A 24701-nucleotide genomic window follows, 5' to 3' on the forward strand; every position below is an offset into this window, starting at 1 on the left:
TTGGAACGGACGGCTGAAGTCACATGACGTCAGCACCCACCCCCAATTCGGCAGATAGGTCGACATGGCTAAGGTTGCCAGGGTTGGAAGGGTAACACAAGCATTAGGTCGACAATGGCAAGGTTGTCAGTCAAAAGGTCAACATGAGTTTTTCCCCTTTTTGTCCCAAACGTCCACATGGACTGCGTGTTCACCGCGCTATTTTGCGTGCATAAAATACCACCTGTCGGCACATGTTGGCTAAAACATCCATGAAAAACTCATGTCAACCCTTTGAACCCATTGCCAACCGTATGCTTGTGTCGACTTTCCAACCCTATCAAACTTTGCCATGTCGACCTATTTCAGTTTTTGACCTAAGCCCTGTCGACCTTCAGTAGTCAACCTAGTGACTGTATCCCCCCCTTAATGTGGAGTTACTATCGTCACTGCATGATTATGCTCCATAGCCTTACATATCTTTTTATACCTTCCCAGAATCCTTTATTTCTGTCATTATCCCTGGGTCATGGTGCTTCCGACATTATCACAGGCTTTTTCTACAGAACATTATTAAACTTGGAATATATACGCTATATAACAAAACTATACACTTATTAACCCCTTCCCGACATTTGACGTACATTTACGTCATGGTCGGGATGTACTTCCCGACACATGACGTAAATGTACGTCATGACTTTAAACTGTCACCGCGTCTATAGACGCGGTGACGGAGGGACGATGTCTGCTGTCCCTGACAGCAGACATCTTCCCTCATTGCCCAGGGGGGGCACCGATGCCCCCCCCCTCAGCGATCGCTGCGATTGGCTGTTCAAACGTCAACAGCCAAAAGCAGCGTTTACTGTGTTAGGTGTATAATTTTGACTCTGCTGCCCCCTAGTGTCCAAAAAAAATAAAAGGAGTTTGAAATAATGATTAAAACATAAAGTAGACATATGATCTTTGTTAGTTATGAACTATTTTGAGTGGTATGATTATTTGTCTCACAAGCAGAAAATTTAACATTTTGCAAAATGTTCAATTTTTTTACGACATTTTGGTATTTTTCACAAAAAAAAAAAGACTGTATCGACCAAAATTTACCACTAACTTAAAGTACAATGTGTCACGAGAAAACAATCTCAAAATCACTGGGATAAGTAAAAGCAAAAAAAAAAGTTATCCCCACTTAAGTGATACATGTCAGATTTGAAAAAAAGGCCTCTGTCAGGAAGGCAAAAACAGGCTGCGTCGGTAAGGGGTTAATAGAAGTTTCTAATAAGTTCTGTAGCACCGAGACCAGATTCATCAAGTGTGGCTTGTTTGCAATGTATTATGAAATGTATCCTTTTATTTTATTGTAGACTTGCTTTGACAAGGTTACACACACACACACACACACAACATATATGTATGTTAACACAGCTTATTATTGCAACATGGTTTTAAGTAACCAGACCAGAAAAGCAGATTATTTTAACACTTCTCTGAAGACGCTTTTCAGTATCAGTTTCCCCTGATCAAGTGCTTGACAGCTCAATGCAGCCGCACCAGGAACCTGCGCTGGGCTCTTTCACCGAATGTAAATCGCTGGAGGATTTAGCTCTCAATTCAGTTATGTTCAGGATTAAAAACTGAGGGACCCATCTGCTTACTAATCATACAGAGTCGGTGTCAGTTGTGCTCACTGTCAGGGCAGTGCTGGTGTCAGGGACAAGACAGCCTTCTCACATCATGCTTAATACCACACATGACTGCTACAAGGCAAGATAGACTGCTGAATCACTCCGGCTCTTTGGTTTAACAGTAAGGAAATGGTCACAGCGGTTGGGCCAGATTTCTGTCAAACTGTATGATTTTATTTGCAATTAAACAGAATGCTACACTCCCTCGCTAGGAGACGGACACGACAGATTACACATTAACCATCAAATGTGCCAAATCCCCTTAACACGACAAAGCATTTGTAATTATATTGGACCATGTAATAAAACACACATTTACTGACATACTGTATATGAGTAATGGACACATATACTGAACAGGAAATGGAACTATGTATTTTATTCAGGGTAAATGCAGCAAATTAGGTATGCCACTAGTAAGAGTGAAAACAAATAGGAAATATTTCTGAAGTTTATTGTTACATGGTTATCTATTGCATTACATTTATATTGTACTTATAGTGGTCAGAAAATCAGAGTAAAATTTTAAGACTTATTCGGTGACCCTGGGCCAGATTCTCTAAGCTTCAAAAGTGATAAAATGAAGAGTAATAAACAGCTAGCCAATCAGCTCCTGCCTGACATTTTTCAAACACAGTCTGTGAAATTACAGGTAGGAGCTGATTGGCTGGCTGCTTATCACTCCTTTTTATCACTTAAAGCTTAGAGAATCTGGCCCCCTATCCCTGTGTGTACAGGGCGATGGTCGCCGGGAGCCTGCTCAAGCGACCAGCCCTGCAGTGGTCGCTGGTCACAGAAGCTTCCTTCCGCAGAGTCGGTGGTCACTGATGAAAACAGGACACTCAGCAATTTGGTCGTTGAGCGATATATCGCTCAGCGACCAATTGCTCTGTGTGTAAGGAGCTTTACACTATTCAAGCCCTGGTTAAATTAGGAGCCTGATTTGAAGTCTAATGCATCTGTGGCCACACAAACACAGCAGACTGCTTACTACCTTCTGCTAATGCTATACAGTGATCATCCAACAGTCAAGAGGCCATGTCACCTACTGTCCATGCACAGCCATCATAATTGTTAAGGGCCTGATGTATCAAGCTTCAAAAAAGTGATAAAGTGGAGAGTGATAAACAGCCAGCCAATCAGCTCCTACCTGCTATTTTTCAAACCCAGCCTGTAACATGGCCGTTAGGAACCGATTGGTTGGTTGTTTATCAATCTTCACTTTATCACTTTTGAAGCTTAGTGCATCTGGCCCTGTGTCAGGGATACCCAATCTCACTCCTCAAGGCACAATAATGGTTCCGGTTTTAGCGATATCCATACTTCAGCACAAAAAGGCCCTAAGACTAACACCCAACTGTATGCTGGGTGCAAAAGATCCATCAAAGCAGGCATCGCATGTCAGTGTGCATGCTCCAAACAAGAAAGAATAAAGTCAGCTTACGCGCTCACATCTCCCTCACAACATGGTAACTGCCCAGAAACACTCGCTTTACAGCAAACAGCCTTTTTAGGTCTTAGCAATGTCTCTAATACCTTGTTACACAGTTGTGATAGACAACTTATTTTGTGGTTACTTTCACCACTGAAACCCCTCCAGCTGAAAACAATAATAACATTGTACAATAACGCCTTGTAGATATTTAATGCAATGCAAAATACAATTGCTCACCTCAACCTCTTCTTCAGCTGGAGACTGTCATGGATAATTCTCTTTACAAATTCCAACTCTCCCCCTTCAGCCATGATCTCTGTAATCCCACCTGTGTTGACCGAGCTGGGGGGAGGCCGGCGAGGGTTTCGGGAGTTGACTCCCTGTGAAGAGAGGGACTCAGATGTAAAAAGGACCATTCATCCGACAGCAGTCCTGTTCTTACAGAGACAACGGTGTCTCTATTTAGACATACTAATGTTCTGCAGTCAACGACAGATGATTTATAAGGCTGTATAGTAATTTAATATGGAAAATCTATTACAGGCCAGGCAAGAAAAGAAACTTATGAAATGTAAACTTGAGACTACCCAATCACATGCTAAGTCCAGTATTGATGGACTTGCCCCCCCCCCCAAGCCTACACCTAATACTGCTTTCACATTGCAGAAATGGGTAATGACACGGTATTCTTAAATGGGACTTTAAAACGGGTCTGAGCCTTGAGACCTTTCACATTGCAGGTGAAAACCGTTTTAAAAATCATTTAATACCATTCAAACATTCAACCCGTTTAACCCCCAAGGGACACGTTTTAAGACATTGAAATAGAGCTGTTCAAACTGCCAAAAAAACGGCTTTAAAACGTGTAGGACTCTGCTTTTTAACCGTGTTGAAATACCGGTTAACTTTAACCGGTAAATCAACTCTGGCACTTTCACATTGCAGCCTTAAACGTTTTAAAATGGAAAAAAAAACGGCAATATACCGTTTTAAAAGTGCGATGTGAAAGGGGTATAACTGTCCCCTCTTCTTGCCCAACCCTGCCTAAACCTAACCCTCCCCCCCTAGTGCCTAACCCTAACACTGACTTTTTAATGCTTAACACTAAACACCCCTAACACTTAATACCACCCCCCCCCCCCCCCTCCGGCATTTTTACTACTGGGATGCCAGCGGATGGGATTCCGCATCTGCAGAGAGAGTGATATGTTGAGTTTCAGGCCTTCTGATGAGTGTTCAGGTGCAAACTGCATTCGCTTTATACATAAAAAGCACTAAGGTACAAATAAAAAGTAGAATACGCAACACAATTTTACCTATGTAAGGTAATTGTGGAAATAACGGCACATTGCAAAATGATATATTCCGTATGTAGAAATCACTAATAAAGCACTGAAATGGTCCTTCCAATATTACAATCACAAAAATAAACAAAAAGCACAAACATATTAGGAGGTCATTGTACCTGCGCTTCCATCTCGTTGGCAAAAAAAGGCGGATTGCACATACAAAAATCATATATGATGCCAGACTCTTCCTTCAACGCATCCATTAGAAGAGTTTTCTGGGGGACTTTGACAACTGAAAGAAATGAAATACATTTAAGTGACTGTATACAAGGCATTCTTTGTATTACCGTGTGATCTCATTAACAAAAACATTGAAGCTAAAACAAATTAGTCTAATTCAATAATAAGCAAACATAAAATGTGTACTATAAACACAAGAACGAATGGGCTATTGATCAAGTACGTATTTTACCAATGTGCCATCCATTTAATGCTCCCACAATAAAGGTTTGTCATTTCCCCCTGTATAATATTTATAGATTTATGGTTTCCGCTACGACTTTTCAAATGTTCGCCTTCAGTAATTTTTTATGACAAGATAAAAACTGCTAAACAAAACAGAACACAAAAATAAAAAAAAACCAACACGATTTATGCAATGACTGAAGGGACCGTAATCAATTGAAAGTGAAGCCCGAAGGAGGGAGAACGGAGCCACTCTGTGATGAGCCCCATGGGATTTCCTAGCCTCCGCTGCCAAGGCAGAAAGCTGCTCCAGGTTGATATGCACAGAAATGAACAATGACAAATTTGATTTCCTTCCTGTTAATAGACCACTGCTTAACCTTGTGTGTGGTCCCTTCTGTTTGGTTGTCTTGGAAATCCCATGAGATGGTCATTAAGTGATGGCAGACAGCCAGTCATCTCAAGACAGTGGCAGGAGGACCTATCTGCCAGACAGTTTATGTTGGAGCATCTACAAGCCCTTATTGTTGAGATTCATAACATTTCTGCAGAGGTACCGGGAATATACACAGCAAAGTACATCATGCCATATCAATTGTATGGCAACTGTAAAGTTCACATATCCTTGAAATCCCACACATCAATAAACGGACAAGCTAGGTATGACACATACTAGAAGCTAGGACTTGGAAACTCACTGTACCTTGACGTGAAAATGAAGGTGGGTCATCAGAAGGCCACAGCAGAACCATACAGCATTCAATTTGGTTTAAGCTGGGCACACACCTATATAATCATTGGCTCGTTCACTGGATATCTAGTGCAGGACAAGGTTTGTAAAGGTGTGTATGCCATATTGATGCAGTAGCCCTGTTTTGTAATGCTAATGCAAATCTAGACAGCATGGTCACATCTTATGTGCGGCAGTCGACTTGATGATCTTCACAGAGGAACCACTTACCTCGTTGCTGTTGTCTCAGTGTGAGCCATGGCTGGATACATACTACTGTATCATCGGTAGTGTTTAACCCAATCAGCTGGGGATTGAAGAAGTGTGTACTCGCTGTGTCACAGAGTCTTGAAACCCCATTCTAACTGCATGCTGAACCCAGGATATTGCCAGGTCATCCTTTTGCAGGCACTTGGAGATGACATCATATTCATGTGCCAGTGGTGCGGGCTCTATATTGTTTTCAGTGTGACCTTGGTCGGATGACCCAAGTCATATCGTTGGATACCCGAGTAGGTGCTTGATTTGGCCAGAGTAGACCCTTTTACACCGAACTTGGGTCATAATTTTCATGTGGTTTTAGAGTGGTTGGAAAGGACTAGGAGACAAGGTACAAGGAGCACAGGAAGCAATGGCAGTGATCGGGAGACTCAAACCTGTGAGCAGGTAGCTGCTGTAGCAAACCAAACTCCTACCAGGTCTGCCCCCATCCTCTCTTTAGGCCACAACCACCGCACAAAATAAGTGAATTTAAAAAATGTGGCATGACCACATTTCAGAGTGTCTGCTACAGACTGAAAAAAGGATTTATTTGCTAAGTTGGGGGTCTTCTTGAAGATGGGATGTTGCTATGGGCAACCAATCAGATTCTATTACCTTCTAGAACAGGCATTCCCAACCACGGTCCTCAAGGCACACCAACAGTGCACGTTTTAGTGATATCCAGGCTTCAGCACAGATGGTTTAATCAGAATCCCTCAGACACTAATTAAGTCACCTGTGCTTGAGCCTGGATATCTACAAAACCTGCACTGATGGTGTGCCTTGAGGACCGTGGTTGGGAATGCCTGTTCTAGAAGGTAATAGAATCTAATTGGTTGCCCACCTAGAAGGTGCTAAATAAATAAGTAGATTCTGATTGGCTAGGGCAACATCCCATCTTCAACAGATCCCCCATCTTAGTAAATTAACCCCATTCTAAAGTCTAAACATCCCAGTATGTATAACACTGATACTGCTAATTCATATGCATTTACAAAGGATAGTAAGAAAAGTGAACTTTACGATCTTGTCCGAACTTGAATCTTAAAGGAACCGAGCTTCAATGAAAACCGTTTCATTGTTTACAACCATAGTTTCTTTCCGTATCTCATCACTTACATTAATCAATAAAAAAAAAGCTGCTGTCATAGCAACCAATATGCTACAGTAGACTTTAGCTACCGCCACCTTCATCTGTGCAGGGATATTACATTATTGTAGTTTTAGCACAACCTAAATTCTAGGGATTGTCACGTCATCCCCGTATGTCTAAACAAATGCTATGCAAAAAATTAGATTTAAATCAATAGATCACTTGTATGTAGAGAAACCAAATGCCTCAAAACTCAGCTTTAGAATATGTGCTTTAAACCTCGTTGAAAAACACATAGAAAAAACATGTGCATTCAGTCGTGACCTTCATTTGAATCTAACTAAGAGGTTTACACAATATATACTGTTTCTTATGCAGTGTTGCATTTGCAATTTCACCTTGAGCTCTCATACTTTTTAAATACAGATAGGGAAACAGGCTGCCGTTCACAAGCTCACATGTAAAGATACCAGGGTGATTCATTAATACCCCTTTCAGACATACTGCCCGGGATTTTAGACCCGGTTCAAACCCAGGTTTTTAAAAATCCCGGGTCCATTGCAGGTGCGCAGGACCCGGGATTTTAGAGGAGTAAAATCCCGGGTAGAGCCTTTCAGACATACCCTAGTAATGGGATTGTGCGCGTCTGAAAGTCATTTTACTTTATAGTTTAAGCAGCTTCCTTGTACTCCTTGGCAACTGTTTAATATATTTATATCGGAGCGAACAGCTCACTAATACACAGGCACACTTGCAGTTATCTTCGGCACAATCTGAATTTGTAATGTGCCAATAGGAGATAATTTTTTTCCCAGCTATACACTGATTATAGGAATAAGTGGCTTATAATTTATGGTCAGAAGCACATTACTTTCCAGGTCCCAGCAGTCATGTGATCAGCACTTCCGACGGCGACCTGTGCAGAACAGTAGTTCTGGTGAGTATTCCAACACATGGCAAAACAATCCACAATCAATTGTTCCCTTTACAACTAGGACCAGGTTATCAAGCTCCAAGTCTCCAGGAGGCAATCAGTTGTGGCAGACACTGGCATCTATTACCCCGGCACCTCATCCCTAGTCTCTACAGTGTTAAAGCAATGGTAGTGTACACTGGAGAGGGTACAGGAAAGGAGGGGGATATTGGTGCTGTGCTTATCCTAAACCCAGTGTGCCTATCTCCTCATTTATGGACAAATACTGTAGGAGCAGAATCTGCTTCCAGGTGTACAATTGATATTAAAAAGCAATACTGTGATGCAAGGGCTTCAAATGCCATTTCAAAAACTGCTTTTTCACCTAGCAGGTATCCACCCTACCGTACACTGCGTGATGTGTGTACCCAGCGATATCAGAGACTATGAATGACAGCATGGGACGGGACACAATGACCATGGCCCTCGTTAATGATTTGCTCCATGGTTTGTACATATCGTTGAAGATATATTCAAACTGAGCTGCATGAACAGATAGTAGAGGACATCGTTAACGGCCTGCAGCAGTGCACATCATGGACTACTCCGCATGAAGCTCTAAGCCTCCCTATGTTACACAGAGAGAAGGATTGGCAATGTCATATTACTGTTCTGTATCCAGCAACGAATACCTTTTATGAGATCGGCCAGGTTGTTCTGCTCCACATTTTTCTTGGCATAATTGAAGCAGATGTCATCCACTTCGGTGGCAAGGAAATACCAGCCGTTCAGCGTGGCGCCCAGCAGTGGATAGATGCAGGATGCTCCTGTGCCTGGAGAGAACAATAACCAAAGGAGAGATGAGCAAGCTGTCCTACATGGACCAACTTTCCTATTGGAACAATACTAATGTTAGTATTCCGCTGGAAGATTGTTACACTATACAGGGAAACTTCTGCTGAAAGCTATTTACAAAAAAAAAAAAAAAAGTCCTGAAATATGCTGTGGTAAACTACATCAGAACAAAATAAACCATGCCATTTGGACAAGCTGTACAAAGAGCCAGCCAATCAGATAATGGCATAAATCATTTGTGATCTCGTGAGACAGACTGCAGGCAGCGGCGTTCCTAACCATGCAGGGAACCGCTCTTTTGTGAGGAGCGGTGAGCGCAGCACATGTGGCTTATAGACATTCATCTCCCAGGCTGTTTATTGAGGTCTCGGTCCATTTTTATGGGCAATTTCCTATGAGGGGCACTCGGGACTGTGGTTGTTTATTTGTTCTCTGCTGCCGCCACAGCGAGGAAGGGCCGTATTCACTGCTTAGATATATTTTGCCCATGCTTCAGCATAAATTAGCACAAACTTTATACCAGATTAACAGGTAAAAAGAATTGTACAATTAATATCATGAAAAAAAGTTTAATTTCTGTACCAGTGACCATTCCCAGCATGGCTCTAACTGTGTGGAGTTTGTATATGCTCCCCGTACTTGCGTGGGTTTCCTCCGGGTGTTCCGGTTTCCTACCACAATCCAAATATATACTAGTAGGCTAATTGGCTCCCAACAAATTAACTTTAGAATATCTATGTGTACATGTGGTAGGGAATATAAATTGTAAGCTCCACTGGGGCAGGGACTGATGTGAATGTTCAAATATTCTCTGTACAGCGCTGCAGAATATGTGTGCGCTATATAAGAAACTGGTAATAAAAATAAATTAGTTTCTATATTTAAATCTGTAAAGATAATATACCTTGCAGTTTGAGTATATTTATGTAATTTTAACTATTTTGAAGGATTTATCAATTGATTTATTCTGAAATATTGTGCATTTGCAGAAACTGACCATTAGTGGTAATTACTAAATTCACCGGCGCAAGCTATTTTTTTCTGTGTAACCATAAGGATGAAGAAAGTATAATGGATTGTCAACTACAGTATGAATATTTTGAAAACATACCAAATTAGATTATAGAACAAAGAATAGCCAGAACATTAAAAAATATTCAGCGTAAAATTGGAAAGAAACCTTTATAGGATTTATCTAGTTTATGCAACTGCTGTCCTGACAAAGAAACTGGGCTACGACTTGGTACATGAATGTGATGTCACTGCTGCCTGGGGTTCCGTCACACCCTACTTACGCTCACTACACCAACAAATTAAGCATTTGATTATCATGTAATTTTACTCGAACTTTTCCAAAGTAAAAAAAAAAAAATGTTCAAAATAATAAGCAGAGAAATGTATTTATTCTCAGGAAATAAAAGAAAGTTCCCACAATTACTGATGTAGATCAATAACAGCAGGGTGGGCAAGGTAAACAATTATAATAAAGAAGTGCATGGGAAGCACAGTCCTGCTGATCACATGTCCTTGGAAGGCCGAGAAAAGATCTCGTTAGTTAATGCCGCTCATTATGATTAAGGTGGCGAGCTGCTTAAGGAGGACTATCTGTAATACAACTAGTGCCATTTCCACACTGCAATCCCTAATTTACATTTGTGTAACCCAGACATGAAGTAAGCACATTAATAAGGGATTTCCTGGTATAGATAGAAATAAATGGGTATATTTAAATAAGTCGATTTTAAACGATTTTAGTCAATTTCAAAAAAGTAGTTTGAAACAGATTTTAAAATGGAGGTTGGCCTTCCATGGCCAAAACACATGTATTAATATTTAAAATTGAATATGTTAGTAAATGTGTTTTAACCCCATCAGTGGCAGTCCCGGAAATTTTCCGGGTGCCGCAGCGGGCAGTTCCAGAAAATTTCCGGCCATGCCACAAATCTACAGGTGTGCGCCAGTGGTGCCTGCAGGTGTGCACACTGGCGCATCACCTCACCGGCAACCCCCACCAGACAGCTCCCTCCCCACCTCCATTGTTGTAAACCCCCCCCCCCCCCCTCACCTTCGCTCCGGTGATCGCACGCCGGTGCTCCCCTGCCGCCACCATTTCTTCGGGAGACCCGACGGCAGGCTCAGGGATGTTCTGCACGGCTCGGGGGACTCGGGATCGCTCAGGTGTCCGGGCGCCCGAGTCCTCCCGGACATCCCCGAGCCTGCCGCCGGTCAGTGTGCTTGTATGATTGGCAGCGGCCGGGGAGCTCCGCTAAAGACCACTGGAGCGGAGGGGCTGGGGGGGGGGTTCACAGGAGGAGAGGGGAGCACTGGGAACCATTTACCCCATCAGTGTCCTATTTAGGTACTCCTGCCCCAGAAAAACCCACCACTGAAGGGGTTAACCCTGGAAGGCCAACATAGATTAAGATCAAATTCAATTGAAACGCAGCTTTTAGTAAATATACCTCTCAGAGTGTTTGCAGCCCTCTGTGATCCATTACTGCAATGCTTCTTGATGGCAAATGTTTATTAAATCGAGGGTATATAGCAGACGGAGGAGAAGATTTACCAAGGAGCTGGTTGACAAAGCTGTCACTCAATAATTGGTGACTGTAACCGATTCATAAAAAAATAAATAAAAAAATGCAACAGAATAAATGGTAAATAAGCCTGATTTTGCATTTATGTGTACTGTCATTTTAAACCAGTCAACCATCAATCTTGCTAACAATTGGTGGCTTTGTCTGCGAGCGGGTAACTATTCCCAATGATCTAAAATGGAGCATTGATTGGTATTACAGATATTTGCCGTGAGTGTTGCAGTGTACTCCCCAGCGCTATTGGAAACTAACACAGTAATGGAGAGTGGAGGTCAGCAGACAAATAAGTAAGGACTCTTGCATGCAAAGTTACAATATAAATAATAGTAAAAGAATTCAATGCCTCCCATGCAAATAGTCAATAAGGATCGAACCATCTGAGGATAAACGCACATTAGTGTTCCTCCACAGGGCACAAAATGGACCAAAACAGGTTTTACTGATCCCTGAAAGGCCGGTCACAGGTGGGTAGCGGAGGACAAATGACTGTTCCAGACTAAAAGCAGCATACATCTGTACAGTAAATAGCTATATTTAATCCTAAGGACGTTAATACTTCTTGCTGAAAGCTCTGAAAGGAAACATGCGAGACGTGCACTATCCTAACAGAAAAGACTATTTTCAAAATGGAATAATATTATATAAAAACGTCTACTCTGTTAACAAACAAAATTGGGAGGAGTGGGGGGTTCATGTGAATGAAAAGGAGGGAGACTTGCAAATAAAACAGGACTATGGAATAGTGGAGCTCTTTTTTACATGGCCTTTTGTACTTGTGTCCCCTTACAATAAAAAGTTTAATGCAAAGAAATCTAATATTTTAGATTCCTACTAATGCATCCAACTAAAGAAAAACGTAGTGATTCTCAAAAGAAAGCTTTGTAAAAGCGCTGCGTAATATGTGTGCGCTATATAAGAAACTGTCAATAAATAAATAAAAGAAAGACCCTAGCTTACACAGGAAGCAATGCCATCAGAGAAGACTGGTATATTTGGGGCAACTGTATTATAGACTGAAGATCGGAACATTTCATTCTTTTTATACCCCACTTCATGCTTGCCTACATTTGAAAACTAGTTTCAGGGAGATTGTAGTTGGTCGTAGAATTTCGCACATCACTCCATTGAGGGGGCGTGTCATGCTCCTCCCAAAGGGCGTGTCTAGTTCCATATATGGAGAGACTGTGAAAAAGAGTTTGTGAACGTGGCACCTAGAAGCGTGGGTGTGTACTGCTACATCTGAGAGGAATCTTTTAAAATGACTTATATACAAATGTAGATGAGCCCCAAAGCAGTTAGTAAGAGATACTATACTTGGTAAAGTGCTGGGAAATGGTGCTGATGACTCAATGTAATAAATATCTCTCATTCCTTTATTTCCCAAAAATTTAACATTGTCATGTGGGCTAGGTGAAATGAGGGAGATTGCTAGACTAATGAGGGAGAGAGGGAGATTGCTGCTATTTCAGGGAGTCTCCTGCAGAATGCAGGAGGGTAGGCAACTAAGCCCCACTAACAGTATCAGCTGTGTTATATGCTTGATTCATTTTACTTGACAATCTATTTACTTTACTCATTGCAAAAGGGAGATCATCAAGATGTCATGCTTACTTAAAATAAACGTAATTATCCATATACTAACTGAAGAGGTTTATAATCCATCATTCTGAAGTGTCTAATTACACGAATGATTGATTGATTTTCAAAAACACTCAAGAAACCAAACTGTCCAATAGAAGCGCTTCTATAGAGTAATCCAGCTACATGAGCCTGAACGCTTTCCTTGGGTAGTGTGCCTGTGTTAGGGGATATCCCCGCTTGACTAGTCACCCCCGCCGCAGTACTAATCAGTGTGACTGCATTAAAAGTTAATCTCTATGGTTCGCACACAGAGCGAAAAGAACAAATATTTAAAGACCACAACCCCGATAGGCAGATCGGCAAGATTAAGCAAACACAGATGCTTGGAGGGGTGAGGAAAGAACATTTTCTTTAAGCAGAAAGCTTATTGAATGGAGGATCTGACACAAAACTTGCTGTACCTAATTTATTTAAAGGCTTCAAAAGATCTATTTATGCAATTATATAGTTTGTAAAGCAAAACGTAGTGGTTTAATACATTGCCTGCACCCAAGTATTTGTGAATGAGCGTGTATGGATTGCGTAATCCTAAACGAGGAGAGAAAACCATGTTTGCCCTAGTTACATTTGTTATTAGCGTAGAGGGCGGGACAGCAGCCGTCTGTAGCTGCAGCGGTCCATCAAGCCGGCTCACACATTGACGTTCAGTTTAATTTCAATCCTGCAAGGAATAGCTGTGGGAAGCAGCAGGCAGCCGGCCAAATGAGTAGACAAGGAAAGAAATCGGATGCCAGATGGATTTATGCGGAGAACTCCGCCATGAAACAAAAATGCTAAATAACAGGGGAGATTCCTGTCGGAATACTTTCCTAGAAAAGAGAAGCACAAATAAACAACTCCATTAAGAGACACGTACATCAACCGCTGACATAGCAACAAAGGGCATTAGAAACATAAAACTGAAAATCACACCTGTGTTCTACATGCCGGTAAGCTGGGTACACACTATGCAATATTTTTAAACGATATGCACAATACCGTTAATGATATTATCATGCACATAGTCCAGTGTGTGTGCACTGTATCTTTAACGATGTGCACTCACGCATGTCATTAACGACCCCCGCCGTCATCTGAACATGCAGTTAAATCTGCCTAGACTCGCCTATGACTGAATGTTCAGCGGGGGTCCGGGTTACGTCACTGAATGATATTGTTCATTGTGTATGCACTAGGGAACTACCCCCATTATCGTCAATGATATCGGCTGTGGAGCATTTTTGTATATATTTATTTATTACCAGTTATTTATATAGCGCACACATATTCCGCAGCGCTGTACAGAGAATATTAGCACATTCACATCAGTCCCTGCCCCAGAGGAGCTTACAATCTATATTCCCTACCACATGTACACGTACACACAGACATTGTAGAGTTTATTTTGTTGGGACCACTGAACAATGTCTACCTTTTGGTGCCAACATGGATATTGTCTGTCAGCCATTCACCTGCATGGACAAGTCTGCTATATAAAGAACCCATACAACCGGGAGTGTTACAGACATAGACGTGAGTTTGTGTCACTTGCACACGTTTTGTCATTGTCGGGTGTGTGGTGGTGATAGTGGTGGCAACAATATATGTATGTATAGATGGGGTTGGGGGGGGGGGGGGGGGGGCACCAAGGCACGTTTCTCCCCTGTTATTTAGGAAAATATTAATTTTATCTTATCAAGTGCAACAGCACAGTGTGCAAAGACACGCACCAGTATTTGGGTGGCACTGGGAAACCAACATAGAACCTCCATACAATTGTGCTAAGTGGCAATAATGTTAACCACTATGCCATACATAGGAAATAAGCTTCAAATGTTCAAATGGGGGGGGGAGGTACCTGCTGCGCCATCTGGGGAGCGGGCAGGTTGGTCCGTTCCGGTATCTGACAGGAGTGCGCAGGGGTGTCCGTCCATGCCGCAGGGGTACCTGCGGCACTGTGTATAAAGCTGGCGGCGGCGGCCCTGCAGTGATTAATAGGTACTTGTTTCCTATCTGGGCGCCCACGATTTTAATCGCGGGCATCGGGGGTAAAATCGTGGCCATCGCGGCCGATAAAAAAATCGGGTGCGATGGGCCAGACGCGATGCCCGCGATTTTCCCATAGAGAACAATGTTAAATGCCTCAATTTACCCGCGATGACCGCGATTTAGCATAGGAAACAATGTTAAATGGATCAATTTCCCCAAATTATCATAGGGAACAATGGGAAATGTGGCAAAAACACCCCTGAACATACAAATGTCCCCTCAAAAGTAGTTGACGCCACCCCGCCGTCAACGTGAACCCGAAGCGTGGCGAGCGCAGCGGTACGCGTCCTCCGACCTTTTCATGCCCTACTATCCACTAGGGCGTGGAGTGAGAATAGAATAGTGTGGCGAGCGCAGCGAGCCACCGAGCCCGAAGCGTGGCGAGCGCAGCGAGACCCGCGAGGGGACGCGGATACCTTCACAGGTAAACGCGTCCCTTCGCGGGCTTGACACCTGGGAAGCCCGCGAGGGGACGCGTATAACTGTGAAGGTATCCGCGTCCGCTCGCCACGCTTCGGGCTCGGTGGCTCGCTGCGCTCGCCACACTATTCTATTCTCACTCCACGCCCTAGTGGATAGTAGGGCATGAAAAGGTCGGAGGACGCGTACCGCCGCCCCTCGCGGGCTCGCTGCGCTCGCCATGCTTCGGGTTCACGTTGATGGCGGGGTGGCGTCAACTACTTTTGAGGGGACATTTGTATGTTCAGGGGTGTTTTTGCCACATTTCCCATTGTTCCCTATGATAATTTGGGGAAATTGATCCATTTAACATTGTTTCCTATGCTAAATCGCGGTCATCGCGGGTAAATTGAGGCATTTAACATTGTTCTCTATGGGAAAATCGCGGGCATCGCGTCGGTCGCATCGCATGTCATTATAATGACATGCGATGTACCCGCGATGCCCGCGATGGGCGCCCAGATAGGAAACAAGTACCGATTAATAAATAACTAGCGCTATCCGCCGGGCTTCTGATTTGTAAAACACTGGCCACACGCTGATTGGCTGAATCTCAGCCAACCAGCGTGAGGCAAGTGCTTTCAAACCCAGCAGCGCATCCCGCGCCGCCTCATAGCACTAGTTATTTCCTATTCACTGCAGGGACCCTGCCGCCAGATTTATACACAGCGCCGCAGATGCCCCCGCGGCACGGACACCCCTGCCCGCTCCAGCACCTACACTCACCTCCATGCGGGGGGCGAGGGGCGAACTGCCGCCCTCCAGTGGCCGGCCCTGTTTCCACCTATGTTGCTTTGTCCTTCTAGAACTCCTGTGCTTTTACAAAAGAATAAAAAATAAAATGGAAACTGGGTTCAGGCAGGCTACGACCTTGTCAGAGGACAGATCTATAGATATAAAAAAAAAAACACACACACAACTGTTCTGGGCTTAGAGAACAGATCGATGCTATTAGAATTGTTAATTGTGGAAACAGATATTTTAGTGGACAGGCCTTCATTCATTTATTCACAGACACAATAAATGTAGTAACAGTGAGGAGACACGGAGCAAATACCACCCAGCACTCACCAGACACACAACCTGGATCATTTTCACACATGGCTACTTGTGCTTAAGGGAACGGAGCACAGACGCTCCCTATGGTTCATACCATCGCCTAGACGGAGTCAGTGAACTGTGATCTGGCAGGTTTGGAACTGGAAGGGACTATGTAAATCAGGGCAGACTGTAAGATTATGCCAATTTGTATACAGCACTGTGTATTCCTATATTTCTAATACTCTAAATTTGCACTTAAATCACTATAAAGATGTAGCCGCATAATCTATCCTGCGCCTGGGTTAATGGCTACATTCCAGCCCACATGCCAACATGTGACCAGTTAATATTTGATGTGTCTTGTAGCTCAGAGCGATGTTCCATGGGCCTTGTTTTATTATTAACAGTTTCTTATATAGCGAATGATATTCCGTTGCCAGTGTGTAAAGTGGTCCTGGTGAGGTGGTGGAACTCGCCCGCCCCCCCCCCCCCCCCCCCCAGATGTCACAGCCACGGTGGGTGCTAAGTGCCCCCCTGCAAGCTCTAAATTTATGGCCTCTCTCACACACCCATGAAAAATATAATGCAGGCCACATAATGCCACCCTTAATGCAAATTATGCCCCACAGTGCAAAACAACCTGACACCCAGAAAATAACCAGATAGTACGCGCCGCAAAAATTTAGGGCATGGCTTTGTGGGACAGGGGATTATGCACACCGTAATGTCCATTACACATTACGACAAACACTGTAATGCCCATTATAGTGTTCACTCTAGGATTTTTTTTTAGGGCAGGGCACTTTTTTCAATCGGGAGGGCACATTTTATGTTAGAAATTTATATTAGAAACAAAAGAAAAAAAAAAACATAAAACAAAAAACTGCACACTGCACTAGGATTACGCCCATTAAACATGGTCATACTCTGCTATGCCCGTTACATATTCTGTCGTAATGACAATTACACATTATGGCACACACTGTTAATGCCTCTTACACATCATACCACACACCAAAAAACCCATTACACATGATGGCACACACTGAAAGATCTCAGCGGCATGTCAGCGCGGTGGTGGGCAGCGTAAGGGCACAGTGTGCCACACACAAAAAGGCCATGGTGCATTTTGAGGTTTTAAAAAAGGTCAGTGTGCGGTACCCTGCAAAAGAAGCTTAGAGGGAACACTACCATTACACAATATGTAATGCCCCTTACATATTATGCCACATAAATGCCGCTTACCTACATGTGCATTGCTAGGGTTTTCTTGCTTGGCGCTAGGGGGCTTACAAGCTCGGCGCCAGGAATAACATGCACGGTGTGTGCACTGCACTCGCTGTATGGTAAAGACGACAGCCGGGCAGAGCAGTTGAAACCCGACAGTCTCTGTTAGAGCAGGTCCATCCGTCTGCAGCCCGGCTCATGGTCCAACAGCCAATCAGGCAGTGCCAAGTTACGAGCTGGGCGGGTCATTTTAAACAGCTGCGCCACGGAGTCACAGATGGATGGACCTGCTCAAAGAGTGACAGCCGGGTTTGCACCGCTCAACCCGGCTGTCTCCTTTATAGCAAAGCAGGCTGCAGGCAGGGACAGACAAAGCGGGACAAGGTGACCAGACGGAGGCAGAACTCAGCCGGAGTTCCGCACCATACCGGCTCACTTTAACCCCTGTCCGTTGCACTTTACAATAGGAGACAGTGAAACAACAAACTGGGTATTTACTGACAGACAAAAGGTATGAGGTACATCTTGTAGATGTGTAGACAGTCTAGGCTGAAGCAATAAGTACTTCTTGCTCTCGGCTACACAAACCCATTGAAAAACGTGTTGTAAGAGTAGTATAAAATGAAGAGTTAGTGGTGTATTAAAGTTTGCTGTATTTCCCATTCCATAATGTTGCGTGCAAATGATAAATTCAAGTACGAAAGCATATGTCTCATAAAAACAGAAAGGACCCATGGGAAATATAGTCAGCGCTCCATATACTAAGGAGATGGTGAAAGGAAGCTGCTCCTACAGTATTTGGCTTTTTGTCCAGCACCAGTGTTACTATCAACTAAACATTGTGATTTTCTACATTCTACATAAAGAACTTAAGTACCTGTCTCAATACAGTACATAACTAACACTGGACATACGCTTCACTTAGGTGAGTAGTAAATTAGAGAAATGGGGGGGGTCAGGGGGGGGTGTTGGAAGGAAACTTTTCTTTCTTTTTAAATCATGGGGTTAATTTTTTTTTTATTATACATTTTTCTTCCCTGCTACAGAATCAACAGTCTATTTGATCGCAGGACACGCTGGGGCCTGCATCGATTTACAAATCATTAAAAGGCCTCTATGAAGTACATTTTTATGTATTTTACCCATTAATCCAAATGTGTATATGAACATGCCCATAAGCTTTCAAATTAAACCAAGTTTTTCATGTGGGCTTATTATGGACCAGCAAACATTGCGATGCCGCTATATCATCAATTAGAAGAGTTCAATTGTCCATTCAATAAAAACAACAGATCTGCAGGATGGTCTTGCAGCAGATGGCGAGCACAGAGCTGGGGGAGCTGCACAGCGGGAAGTGGCGCGTGAACAAGGCGGTCACTACCGTGGGAAGGTAGCACACAGCTAAGCAGGTTGGACACATCAGCAACTCTTTACACTACAGTATTGGGATGTAAACCATTCTTCATGAGATCATGCACCATCAATTCCCAAACAACTACTAACCTGGAGGCATGAGGCACTTCTATTTAGCTGCTGGATGAAGATCAACAACATTTTCTTTTTAATTCAGTGACTTTTAGTTCCATGAATTTAATTGCATTAAAATATAACTGAACAGCGAACCATTCTGCAAAAAGTGTCAGCTGGCACCAAAAATAAGAATCTTCGTGCCAGATGTATCCAGCTTCAAAAAGTGATAAAGTGGAGAGTGATAAACTACCAGCCAATCGACTCCCAACTGCCACCCTACAGACTGGGTTTGAAAAAGGTCAGTTAGGAGCACTATTGGTCGACAGGCCATAGGTTGACATACCTTAGGTAAGGCATGGACAAACTATGGCCCTCCAGTTGTCACAAAACTACAAGTCCCATCATGCCTTGCTACAGCTTTGCTATTAGGGAATGCTAAAACTATGGCAAGGCATGCTGGGATGTGTAGTCTTACAACAGCTGGAGGGCCACAGTTTGGCCATGCCTGCCTTAGGTCGATCATGGTCAAAAGGTCAACACAAGCAGAAGGTCAAAAAGACGTTCACGTTTTTGGGTGTCTATGTCGACATAGGTCGATACTGTCACCGTATAAGTGCACTGCTTCACTCGTCATGCTTACGGCACAGTGCATCGCTATGCTCGGGACAATATTATAATCTATGTCGACTTGGATAGTAAAGTATGAAAAACCACCTGTTTTTTGGGGGAATAAAAGTGAAAAACATCAAACTTTTTCATGTCGACCTATTGCTTGTGTCAACCTTTCACCATGTTGATATTTTTTCATGTGTCGACCAATAGTGGTTGATCTATTGACCGACACACTACATCCCATCTCCGACAGCTTCAAGCGAACATAGATGGATTTAGAAAATGAAACCCAAAATATAAACCGCCAGTAATACTGTAGATAGAATTTTGCACTCATGTAGAACACTGGGGTAAAATCTGTTCCCTGTCTGTGGCACAGGAGAGGCATCTAACAGCAAACTGGTCAGATAAGCGCCTTGTTCATTACTTATGTCACTGGTTCACAGCCATTTGTCTGCATGTACAGAGAAATAGCTTCAGTCCATACAGAACTGTTCCCGGCAGGCTTTAAGAAGGGCTACATTGTATATGACAGAATTAATATATGTATTCATTACAGATGCTACTGTATATATACTTCTTTTTCAAACACTGCTTATGACTTGTACACAATCCAGAATAATGCTAACATTACCAATATCGATCCCACGTTGTACTGTAGCTTGGTCAGAATCGTGGTAACTGATCAGGTCTTCCACCCAGTGAATGTAGTTCAGTCGCAGAGGCACAGTGGGGATAAGTCTCTCCAGGGGGATATCAATGCTTAGCCCAAAGTCTTCCTTCAGTAGAGTACAAGTCAAGGCGCGTACTGCTTCAGGGTCTTTGAAATTTAAGCTAGACCGAAACAGAGAAAAGTATGTTACGCATCACTGTAACACTTGTCTGGTATGGAAACCAACAGAATATAATGATAAAAGGGGAACAGGAGGGGGGAGGCAAGAACAGATAAATAAAAGACCGGAAACGAGACAATTCTCATGATTCACTGCAGCAAAATAAAATGACAGACAGGGTGACCATGGAAACCGAAAAGGATGAAATTTGGTGCCGCCTTGGCATTACTGGTTTGTCCACTCCTAGCAGCTTATAAGAAACAGGTCTATATACACTAAAGGCCCCCATACATCAAGGCGATTTGGTCCGATTTCGGCCGATTGCGACCAATCGGGCCGTTAAATCGGACCAAATCGCCTCTTCATGACATGCCGTCAGGTCCAATGCGCGGTCCCGTGCGCATCGGACCAGACCAGGTAGTCAGACCAGCAGGCCGTCCGACCACCCGTTCCTCCAGGCGGCGAGGCGGGAAGCAGGGACGCATGCGATCCATCACAACGGAAAGTCCTGGCGGCTCGCCCTCTGTCGGGTGTCCGTACACTGCTGCGAGACGTCACAGGCAGTATATGGGCACCTTAAGCCTTGGATAGAGATAGAATGGAGAGAACTTCAAGTACCAACCAGACATTCTGTCAATCACAGCTTGTAACATGGCAATCAGGAGCCTATTGTCTGGTACTAAATAAATAAAAAAAATTAAAACAGTAACAAAAAAAACCCGCTGGCCGATTTTCACCCTTCTGAGTGATTTTGCCAGGGTTGGATGACTGGCCACCCCGTCGCTCATCTTCTGGTAATAGCAGCCGGGCCAGTGATGATGCAGGAGCGCTCATTGCGGCCCCGTGTACACTGGGAGGCTTTTAAACTGAAAGCAACTCAAATGGCAAAAAAATTTGGGATCGCCAATATCTCCTCCTCCTTGGCCCCGGCTTCCGGTGTGCACTTGCTAACGTCGCGCTGCACACAGCAGTTGCCAGGGGCAGGGCCAGGTAGCGACCGATATAGTGCACAGCAGCGCTTCATGGTCACGGGAGACAGCTGTTTTTTTTTTTCCGAGAGTGCTCCATGTGGGGAGTGCTTACAAAAAAAACACCAGTGAAGGGGTTAAGCTCCACTGGGGCAGTAACTGATGTGAATAGCAATAGCTAAATATTCTTTGTAAAGCAGTGTGAAATATGTGTGCGATATATAAATAACTTAATAATAAAATAACCTGCCACTCTGTTAGCATTATTGAAGGACACGTGTTCAATGGTCATAGGACAAGGGACAAAGCATTGCTACAAATTCCATTACTAGTTTAGTCAAAATGTACACAACACATGCAGTACATTCATATCACAATGTAAACTGTTCAAGGCTGCACTCCCAATGCCACAGTGTTTAGTATTGCAGCCTCACAGCTCGGGTGTTCTGAGACCACAGCAGGCCCCTATCCGTGTCCATAGGTTTCCCCATGCCTGCCTGCATTCAGAGGCAGGGCCTGATGTGAATCAGAATGACTCTCTGCAGAGAAGTGCATATAAATTGTGATACTACGTCAAAAAAGACGGAGCTCTCAATAAGAAACTTTTTCAGTATAAAAGAGTCACACTCAGAAGGGTAAATTTACTAAAGACGGAGTTCTATTTCACTTGGGATGTTGCTAAGGGCAACCAATCAGACTATCTATTATCTTCTAGAAGATGCTAAATAAATAAGTAGATTCTGATTATTGGTTGTCCATAGCAAATAGAACTCCCATCTTAGCAAATTAACCCCAGAGTGTTCTATAACCCATTAGGGTAACATCTGCCAGCAGCTAAATGATCAAACTAGCCCTTTCCCCTGATTGATATACAAACCCCCCACAAATAATAGACCCCGATAAACCGGTAGGAGGTCACACAGCCCAATAATGCGGCTTCTGTACAGGGAAGACTTTAGGTCTTTTAATAAACTAAATAAATAACACAATATAGCATGTGTCACTGCAAAATGTTAGATATACCAATTATTTTTTTTAAACAATGAATGGTCTGTTTTATTTAATTTCACCAATAATTAAAGAAAGGAACAACAGTTGGGTGAATGTCTCCATTTTGACTATAAGATACCAGAACAGGAGGAGATTGTGTTGTTGCACTACACTTGCACAGCTCCCGCTCTGCTGGAGATGTTCCTGCTGCCACACAGCCAGCACTGGGGCAGTGGGGGAGGGTGTCTGCATGCCAGGTATCTGTGTGACATCTCAATCACTGGTGAATTAGATATAATTATATTATATTTCTGTTATATTAACTGCTAATGACCGATTTGTAAGACGGAGCTTTACCTAGGAGGTCTCTTGATTGCATTATATCAAATTAAGGTACTTTGGGGGCGTAAGTTCTAGGGGTCCGGGGTCTAATTCAGTAGCTGATGCTAATTAGCAAAAAATCGGGTACTTATGTAGTATCTGGGCTGCCGATTTTTTGATTGTATGCCTTAAGTTAAGGCATACAATCAGATGCGATGCGATGCGATGACCCGATTTTTCCATAGGATTCAATGTTAAAATGGACTGAGTCCATTTTAACATGGAATTCAATGGGAAAAAGGGGTCCTTTTCATACCCCTACTATCCAAGTGGTCATGGAGTTGGATATAAACCTGTGGCGAGCGTAGCGAGCCACCGAGCCCGAAGCGTGGCGAGCGAAGCGAGCCCCGCGAGGGGACGGTATTCTGTGTCCCCTCGCGGGGCTCACTACGCTCGCCACGCTTCGGGCTCGGTGGCTCGCTACGCTCGCCACAGGTTTATATCCAACTCCATGCCCACTTGGATAGTAGGGGTATGAAAAGGACCCCTTTTTCCCATTGAATTCCATGTTAAAATGGACTCAGTCCATTTTAACATTGAATCCTATGGAAAAATCGGGTCCATCGCATCGCATCGCATCGCATGCGATATGGTCGGGTGCGATGCGATGCGATGGACCCGATTTCAAAATCGGCAGCCCAGTTACTACATAAGTACCAAAAATCGTCATCACAAGATTTTTGCTAATATGAGCATGTGGCAGTGCACATTCATGAGCCCTGAAATTGTGGTCTCATTCTAAGGGCCAGCAGGTGGTGGTAACACGGTGTTGGGATGGCTGCAAGCAGCTTTGGGTAGGAGAGGCCCAAACAACGCCGGTGTGTCCAGATCACTGGCGGGTCAGGCCGCATAACTGCGTGATGCTACACGGAGGCGCTGTGACCCAAAAACTAGGCTGCGCAGGCAGGGGGCTACCACTAAGATGTGAGTGCTATTTAGTGAATCACTCGCATAATAGCAATTGTGGAGAGGGACCCGGCATGTGGGGCGGCATTGTCCTGTGCTGGGCAGCTACCGCATGCTAGCTCCGTGAGTTGTAGTTTTGTCTTTTTTCACAAAACTAGAACTCATGCTGATTCACGTCCATGGCGTACTAGCTAGATGGGTAACCTATCACAGGTAAGGACGCCCAGATGACATATGCAGGGATACATATGGATGACCAGCATTGGGGATGCTGGTAGTCAGAATGCAGACGCCAGCATCCCGAAGGAGGGAATCCCAGCGGGGCTTAGGAGAGAATATTTACCCTCCAGTTGGGATGTCCGCATCGGTACTGTGAACGCTTGCACCATGACTGCGAGAATGCTTTACCCCATATACACAGTGAGTGGCGGAGACATATGGCACATAAGGACATATTGGAGGCCTAAATGCAGACGTATGAGGAGAGGAATAAGCTGGATCAAGGCTCCTTGGCAGCCTAACCACATAGTGCAGCATGTGACGGGTATCACACAGGGGAAGCCCCCCTGGGCTATACATACTATGGGGGTTATTCTAATCCACTCTTTCTGACAAAATCCTTCTTAGACGGACAAAACCATGTGCACTGCAGGGGGGGCAGATGTAACATGTGCAGAGAGAATTAGATTTGGGTGAGTTATTTTGTTTCTGTGCAGGGTAAATACTGACTGTTTTATTTTTACACTGCAATATAGATCTCACTTTGAAGTAAAACCCCACCCAAATCTAATTATCTCTGCACAAGTAACATCTGCCCCACCTGCAGTGCACATGGTATTG

General features: G+C 43.7%; 1 protein-coding gene across 3 annotated transcripts in view; it reads right to left on the reverse strand.

The window, feature by feature from the left end:
• The window catches only part of METTL16 (methyltransferase 16, RNA N6-adenosine), a 53419-nt gene that overhangs the window by 22974 nt on the left and 5744 nt on the right, over positions 1-24701 (reverse strand). For all 3 annotated transcript variants that reach the window (XM_083172231.1, XM_083172229.1, XM_083172230.1), the window contains exons 3-6: positions 20418-20617; positions 8546-8686; positions 4568-4683; positions 3340-3482 (exon numbers count right to left, since the gene is read on the reverse strand). In XM_083172231.1, coding sequence (XP_083028357.1) covers positions 3340-3482; positions 4568-4683; positions 8546-8686; positions 20418-20617 — 600 coding nt within the window. The remainder of the gene's footprint in view (positions 1-3339; positions 3483-4567; positions 4684-8545; positions 8687-20417; positions 20618-24701) is intronic.

Source organism: Crinia signifera, chromosome 2, assembly GCF_055691185.1.
Source record: "Crinia signifera chromosome 2, ASM5569118v1, whole genome shotgun sequence".
Lineage (NCBI taxonomy): Eukaryota > Metazoa > Chordata > Amphibia > Anura > Myobatrachidae > Crinia > Crinia signifera.